The following is an 8,475-nucleotide window of genomic DNA, read 5'->3' on the forward strand; positions in this document are numbered from 1 at the left end:
CGTTTGTTGAATGTACCAGCACACGTAAAACGTTTGTTGAATGTACCAGCACACAAACTAAACTTGCTCGTAGCTGTAATCCCTAAACTTATCAGGGATATCTGAATAAAGTGCTGTTACTCAAAAAAGAAAAAATCGTTATGTGCTCTGACATTATCAGGGTCCAAAATATATCTTCCGAGTGAAATTAAAATTAGTTTCTGTGGGGTACTGCCAACTCTCGGTTGAGTGCGCCCTGGCGCAGCTTCAAGGTCATGGACCTCGTGTGTGCGACGTGGTTGTCATCGGAGTTGATCATGGATGGGCTTTGCCCTGTGTGTTAGTCTGCGGAGTTGATCATGGATGGGCTTTGCCCTGTGTGTTAGTCTGGGGTGGGCTTGACCCTTATTGTTCCGGTTTTTGCCCGGTTTCCCGTAATTAATTAGGCAATTCTCTTCTGCTTAATTAATAAATGAGGCAATCTTTACCTCCGTTTTGAAAAAAAGAATGAGGCAGTAATATCAGAAGTCCTTGCAGGTGAAGACGAAGCAGCGCAAGTGGACGGAACAACCGCACAAGGAACAAGCAGAAGAGATCTACAGTACTATTTTTAACTCCCTCTTCCAGAGGAGATATGCAGCTTATTATTCATCGGTGGTAAGTAGCACCGCTCGCGGGCACGTCCGTACATATAGAGGCGTCGATCCACACACACTGGTGACGCATAGGAGGGCAAATGACGACACGTCTACGGCGTTCGTGCCTGGTCGAGGCGATGCTGCGCCCAGTTCTTCACCTCGTGCGCCTTGGAGTCCAGCTTCGCGCCCGCGTGGTCCACCGTGTCGGCCCCCGGCGGCGAGGACGCCCCGTGCGACAGGTACTTGTACATCCACGCCAGCACCCCCACCGCCGCCGCGCCGAACGCCCCCGACGACACGAACCCGGCCGTCAGCATCGTGGCGGCGATGGCCGCGGGCACCAGCACGGGGCTGAAGAGCACCAGCAGCGGCGTCGCCACGATCAGCGCCAGCACCGTGCCCGTCAGCGTCAGGGCCGACAGGAGCAGCATCGACCCCGCCGCCGCCGCCGCGGCCACCCCCTTCGCGAGGGTGACGGCCGCCGGCTGGCTGTGGCCCTGGCCATGCCCGCCGTAGTAGTCGTCGTCGCCGCGGATGGCCCGCATGTAGTCCGGCCCGATGGCGCTGCCGCCTCCGTGCACGCCTCCCCGGTGGAACGCCTGCTCTCCAGCCATGCCGGTACCCAGATGCGCACTTGAAGCTTCGCTACTCCGGAACCTGAGCCTCACCTGAGAAATGCGATAGCCAAATGCGCGGTGGGTTTCTTGCCGAGATGGATCGTGGTATATAAGATGCGATGTGGGTGAGAGTGTGGACGAAGGCGGTGGAGCGAGTCTCGGACATGTGGCCGCATACATGGGGCACGTGGCGAGGGGCGTGATCTGCATGGATAGCGATGCCTCAAGCCGTGCCACGTACGTGCCAACTTGCAGGCTCCCGGCGTCCTCCCATCCTACGTGTTGCGAATGCAGTACCCTTCCCGCGCCGCTGAGCTCGACGAGCAGCCTGCAGGACAGGGTTTCAAAATGACGTCCTCCATCGACGGTGTGCCCGTCGCCTTGCCGGCCCACGCGTCTGAAGTTGAGCTGGATGCCGCTTTATAAATTTTCACTTAGAGACGTTTGGCTTCTCGATAATTCTCGAACTCAAATTCTGTTTTAACAGGTTTTCGAATTCGAGTGCCACGGTATATTGTTTTTTTTTCTTTGACTGTGAGCCTTGTAAGTTGATACACAAACCATAACACGTACCCACAAATCGTCCCTCGTCGCTTCCCAGTAGTCCTCCAAATGTTATCCCTCAAACGTACGTGAACTGGTCCGGACGCTTAAATTTTGGTAAACCAGAAGCAAACTTGGGACAAGAGGAGGGGGCTTGAGGGCTTTGTGGAAGTTCCAACATTTATTTAGCCAACCAAAAGTTTATTGGGGAACGCAGTATTTAAAAAAAATTCTTACGATCATGCAAAATCTATCTAGAAGATGCATAGTAACGAGCGAGAAGAGTGTGTCTACGTATCTTCGTAAACCAAAAGCGGAAGTGTTAAGTAACACGGTTGATGTAGTCGAACGTCTTTGCGATTCAACCGATCAAGTACCGAATGCACGGCACCTCCGCGATCTGCACACGTTCAGCTCGATGACGTCCCTCGAACTCTAGATCTAGCTGAGGCCGAGGGAGAGTTTCGTCAGCACGACGGCATGTTGACGATGATGATGAAGTTACCGACGCAGGGCTTCGCGTAAGCACTACGACAATATGACCAAAGTGAAAATCTATGAAGGGGGCACTGCACACGGTTAAGATTAACTTGTGTGTATATGAGGTGCCCCCTCCCCCGTATATAAAGGAAGGGAGGAGGAGGAGGACCAGCCACAAGAGGCGCGCCCAAGGGGGGGATTCCTACTCCTAGTAGGAGTAGGTTTCCCCCTTTCCTAGTCCAAGTAGGAGAAGAAGGAAGGAGAGGAGAGGGAGAAGGAAAGAGGGGGGCGCCGCCCCTCCCTAGCCAAATTCGGACCAGCCCATGGGGGGGCGCGCGGCCTCTCCTTGTGGCCCTTCTCTCCTTTCCACTAAGGGTTCTATTAGATTAGGCACCTGAATTGACATCTGAATTGGACTGACCATGAAGGCTCAATACTTCCCCGACGAATTCCCGTAACTCTTCCGTACTCGAAAAAAATACCCGAACCACTCAGAACCTTTCCGATGTCCGAATATAGCCTTTCAATATATCGATCTTTACGTCTCGACCATTTCAAGACTTCTTGTCATGTCCGTAATCTCATCCGGAACTCGAAACAAACTTCGGTCATCAAAACACATAACTCATAATACAAATCATCATCGAACGTTAAGCGTGTGGACCCTACGGGTTCGAGAACTATGTAGACATGACCGAGACATATCTCCGGTCAATAATCAATAGCGGAATCTGGATACTCATATTGGTTACGAAGATCTTTATCAGTCAAAACGCATTACAACTTACGTTGTTTTCTTTGCCATCGGTACGTTAGTTGCCCGAGATTCGATCGTCGGTATCATCATACCTAGTTCAATCTCGTTACGGGCAAGTCTCTTTACTCGTTCCGCAATGTATCATCCCGTAACTAACTCATTAGTCACATTGCTTGCAAGGCTTATAGTGCTGTGCATTACCGAGAGGGTCCAGAGATACCTCTCCGACAATCGGAGTGACAAATCCTAATCTCGATCTATGCCAACTCAACAAACACCATCGGAGACACCTATAGAGCATCTTTATAATCACCCAGTTATGTTGTGATGTTTGATAGGACACTAAGTGTTCCTGCGATGTTCAGGAGTTGCATAATCTCATAGTCATAGGAACATGTATAAGTCATGAAGAAAGCAATAACAATAAAATAAATGATCATAGTGCTAAGCTAACGGATGAGTCTTGTCCATCAGTAATCTCGTTCATCAAATGACAACACATGTCTATGGTTAGGAAACTTAACCATCTTTGATTAACGAGCTAGTCGAGTAGAGGCATACTAGGGACACTCTGTTTGTCTATGTATTCACACACGTACTAAGTTTTTGGTTAATACAATTCTAGCATGCATAATAAACATTTATCATGATATAAGAAAATATAAATAACAACTTTATCATTGCCTATAGGGCATATTTCCTTCAGTCTCCCACTTGCACTAGAGTCAGTAATCTAGTTCACATCGTCATGTGATTTCACACCAGTAGTTCACATCTTTATGTGATTAGTTCACATCTTCATGTGACTAATACCCAAAGGGTTTACTAGAGCCAATAATCTAGTTCACATATCTATGTGATTAACATCCAAAGAGTGATCATGTTTTACTTATGAGAGAAGTTTAGTCTATGGGTCTGCAACATTCAGATCCATATGTATTTTGCAAATTTCTATGTCTACAATACTCTGCATAGAGCTACTCTTGCTAATTGCTCCCACTTTTAATATGTATCTAGATCGGTGTCAAAAGCTTGCATCGATGTAACTCTTTACGACGAACTCTTTTATCACCTCCATAACCGAGAAATATTTTCTTAGTCCTCTAAGGATAATTTTGACCGTTGTCCAGTGATCTACTCCTAGATCACTATTGTACTCCCTTGCCAAAATCATGCTATGGTATACAATAGGTCTAGTACACAACATAGCATATTTTATAGAACCTATGACTGAGGCATAGGGAATGATTTTTCATTCTCTTTCTATTTTTTGCTGTGGTCTGGTTTTGAGTCTTTACTCAACTTCACACCTTGCAACACAAGAAAGAACTCTTTCTTTGACTGATTCATTTTGAACTACTTCAAAAACTTGTCAAGGTATGTACTCATTGAAAAAATTTATCAAGCATCTTGATCTATCTCTATAGATCTTGATGCTCAATATGTAAGCTGCTTCACCGAGGTATTTCATTGAAAAATTCTTATTCAAGTATCCTTTTATGCTATCCAGAAATTCAGTATCATTTCTAATCAACAATATGTCATCCACATATAATATCAGAAATGCTACAGAGCTCCCACTCACTTTCTTGTAAATACAGACTTCTCCAAAAGTCTGTATAAAACCATATACTATGATCACACTATCAAAGCGTATATTCCAACTCCGAGAGGCTTGCACCAGTCCATAAATGGATCACTGGAACTTGCACATTTTGTTAGCATCTTTTGGATCGACAAAACCTTCTGGTTGCATCATATACAACTCTTCTTTAAGAAATCCATTAAGGAATGCAGTTTTGACATCCATTTGCCAAATTTCATAAAATGTAGCAATTGCTAACATGATTCGGACAGACTTTAAGCATCGATACGAGTGAGAAAATCTCATCGTAGTCAACATTTTGAATTTGTCAAAAACCTTTTCGACAAGTCGAGCTTTGTAGATAGTAACACTACTATCAGCGTCCGTCTTCCTTTTCAAGATCCATTTATTCTCAATGGCTTGTCAATCATCGGGAAAGTCCACCAAAGTCCACACTATGTTTTTATACATGGATTCTATCTCAGATTTCATGGCCTCAAGCCATTAGTCGGAATCTGGGCTCATCATCGCTTCCTCATAGTTTGTAGGTTCATCATGGTCTAGCAACATGACTTCCAGAACAGGATTACCGTACCACTCTGATGCGGATCGTACTCTGGTTGACCTACGAGGTTCGGTAGTAACTTGATCTGAAGTTTCATGATCATCATCGTAAACTTCCTCACTAATTGGTGCAGGCATCAGTGGAACTGATTTCAGTGATGAGCTACTTTCCAATTCGAGAGAGGGTACAATTACCTCATCAAGTTTCTACTTTCCTCCCACTTACTTCTTTCGAGAGAAACTCCTTCTCTAGAAAGGATCCACTCTTAGCAACAAAAATCTTGCCTTCGGATCTGTGATAGAAAGTGTACCCAACATTTCCTTTTGGGTATCCTATGAAGACGCACTTCTCCGATTTGGGTTTGAGCTAATCAAGCTGAAACTTTTTCACATAAGCATCGCAACCCCAAACTTTAAGAAACGACATCTTAGGTTTCTGGCTAAACCACAGTTCATACGGTGTCGTCTCAACAGATTTTTAGACGGTGCCTTATTTAACGTGAATGCAACTGTCTCTAATGCATAACCCCAAAACGACAGTGGTAAATCAGTAAGAGACATCATAGATCACACCATATCTAATAAAGTACGGTTACGATGTTCGGACACACCATTACGCTGTGGTGTTCCAGGCGGCATGAGTTGCGAAACTATTTCACATTGTTTCAAATGAAGACAAAACTCATAACTCAAATATTCACCTCCACGATCAGATCATAGAAACTTTATTTTCTTGTTACGATGATTTTCCACTTCACTCTGAAATTCTTTGAACTTTTCAAATGTTTCAGACTTATGTTTCATTAAGTAGATATACTCATATCTGCTCAAATCATCTGTGAAGGTCAAAAAATAACGATACCCGCCGCGAGCCTCAACACTCATCGGACCGCATACACCGGTATGTATTATTTTCAGTAAGTCAGTGGCTCACTCAATTGTTCCGGAGAATGGAGTCTTAGTCATCTTGCCCATGAGGCATGGTTCGCAAGCATCAAGTGATTCATAATCAAGTGATTCCAAAAGTCAACCAACATGGAGTTTTTTCATGCACTTTACACCAATATGACCGAAACGGCAGTGCCACAAATAAGTTGCACTATCATTATTAACCTTGCATCTTTTGACTTCAATATTATGAATATGTGTATCACTACAATCGAGATTCAATAAACCATTCACCTTGGGTGTATGACCACAGAAGGTTTTATTCATGTAAATAGAATAACAATTACTGTTTGACTTAAATGAATAACCGTATTGCAATAAACATGACCCAATCATATTATGCTCAACGCAAACACCAAATAATATTTATTTTAGGTTTAACACTAATCCCGAAGGTAAAGGGAGTGTGTGATGATGATCTTATCAACCTTGGAATCACTTCCAACACACATCGTCGCCTTGCCCTTAACTAGTCTCTGTTCATTTTATAAATCATGTTTCAAGTTACTAATCATGGCAACTGAACCAGTATCAAATACCCAGGGGCTACTACGAATACTAGTAAAGTACACATCAATAACATGTATATCATATATACTTTTGTTCACTTTGCCATCCTTCTTATCCGCCAAGTATTTGGGGCAGTTTCGCTTCCAGTGACCATTTCCTTTGTAGTAGGAGCACTCAGTTTCAGGATTGGGTCTAGCTTTGGGTTTCTTCATGGGAGTTGCTTGTCATTCTTCTTGAAGTTCCCTTTCTTTCCCTTTCCCTTTTACTTGAAACTAGTGGTCTTGTCAACCATCAACACTTGATGCTTTTCTTGACTTCTACCTTCGCCGATTTTAGCATCGCCAAGAGCTCGGGAATTGTTATCCCTTGCATATTATAGTTCATCACGAAGTTCCAGTAACTTCGTGATAGTGACCAGAGAACTTTGTCAATCACTATTTTATCTCAAAGATTAACTTCCACTTGATTCAAGCGATCGTAGTACTCAGACATCCTGAGCACATGCTCACTGGTTGAGCTATTTCTCCTCCATCTTGTAGGCAAAGTATTTGTCAGAGGTTTCATACCTCTCGACTCGGGCATGAGTCTGAAATACCAATTTTAGCTCTTAGAACATCTTATATGCTCCGTGGCATTCAAAACATTTTTGAAGTCGCGTTTCTAGGCCGTAAAGTATGGCGCACTAAACTATCAAGTAGTCATCATGCCGAGCTTGTCAAACATTCACAACGTTTGTATTTTCTCCTGCAATAGTTCTGTCACCTAGCGGTGCATCAAAGACATAATTCTTCTATGCAACAATGAGGATAATCCTCATATCACGGACCTAGTCCGCATCATTGCTACTATCAACTTTCAACTTAGTTTTCTCTAGGAACATATCACAAATAAAACGGGGAAGCTATAGGCGAGCAATTGATCTACAACATAGATATGCAAATACTATCAGGACTAAGTTCATGATAAATTTAAGTTCAGTTAATCATATTACTTAAGAACTCCCACTTAGATAGACATCCCTCTAATCATCTAAGCGATCACGTGATCCATATATATCAACTAAACCATGTCCGATCATCACGTGAGATGGAGTAGTTTTCAATGGTGAACATAAATATGTTGATCATATCTACTATATGATTCATGCTCGACCTTTCAGTCTCAGTGTTCCGAGGCCATATCTGCATATGCTAGGCTCGTCAAGTTTAACCCGAGTATTCTGCGTGTGCAAAACTGGCTTGCACCCGTTGTATGTGAACGTAGAGCTTATCACACCCGATCATCACGTGGTGTCTCGGCACGACAAACTGTAGCAACGATGCATACTCAGGGAGAACACTTGTACCTTGAAATTTTGTGAGAGATCATATTATAATGCTACTGTCGTACTAAGCAAAATAAGATGCATAAAGGATAAACATCACATGCAATCAATATAAGTGATATGATATGGACATCATCATCTTGTGCCTTTGATATCCATCTCCAAAGCACCGTCATGATCACCATCGTCAGCGGCTTGACACCATGATCTCCATCGTAGCATTGTTGTCGTCTCGCCAACTATTGCTTCCACGACTATCGCTACCGCTTAGTGATAAAGTAAAGCAATTACATGGCGATTGCATTTCATACAATAAAGCGACAACCATATGGCTCCTGCCAGTTGCCGATAACTGTGTTACAAAACATGATCATCACATACAACAATTTATATGTCATCACGTCTTGACCATATCACATCACAACATGCGCTACAAAAATAAGTTAGACGTCCTCTATTTTGTTGTTGCAAGTTTTACGTGGATGCTACGGGCTTTAGCAAGAACCGTTCTTACCTACGCATCAAAACCA

General features: G+C 43.6%; 1 protein-coding gene across 1 annotated transcript; it reads right to left on the reverse strand.

Annotated features, from left to right (window-relative positions):
* Positions 1–584: 584 nt before the first annotated feature.
* Positions 585–1,334, reverse strand: LOC125556021 (oleosin 16 kDa-like). The gene has a single exon (XM_048718821.1). It carries the CDS (start codon positions 1,229–1,231, stop codon positions 728–730), a length of 504 nt encoding a protein of 167 aa, XP_048574778.1. The 5' UTR covers positions 1,232–1,334; the 3' UTR covers positions 585–727.
* Between the last annotated feature and the right edge of the window lie 7,141 nt (positions 1,335–8,475).

Source organism: Triticum urartu, chromosome 5 (genome assembly GCF_003073215.2).
Source record: "Triticum urartu cultivar G1812 chromosome 5, Tu2.1, whole genome shotgun sequence".
Taxonomy (NCBI): Eukaryota; Viridiplantae; Streptophyta; class Magnoliopsida; order Poales; family Poaceae; genus Triticum; species Triticum urartu.

Excerpts from the sequence above, each read along its gene's own strand:
- LOC125556021 (XM_048718821.1), bottom strand. The coding sequence starts at position 1,231 with ATGGCTGGAGAGCAGGCGTTCCACCGGGGAGGCGTGCACGGAGGCGGC.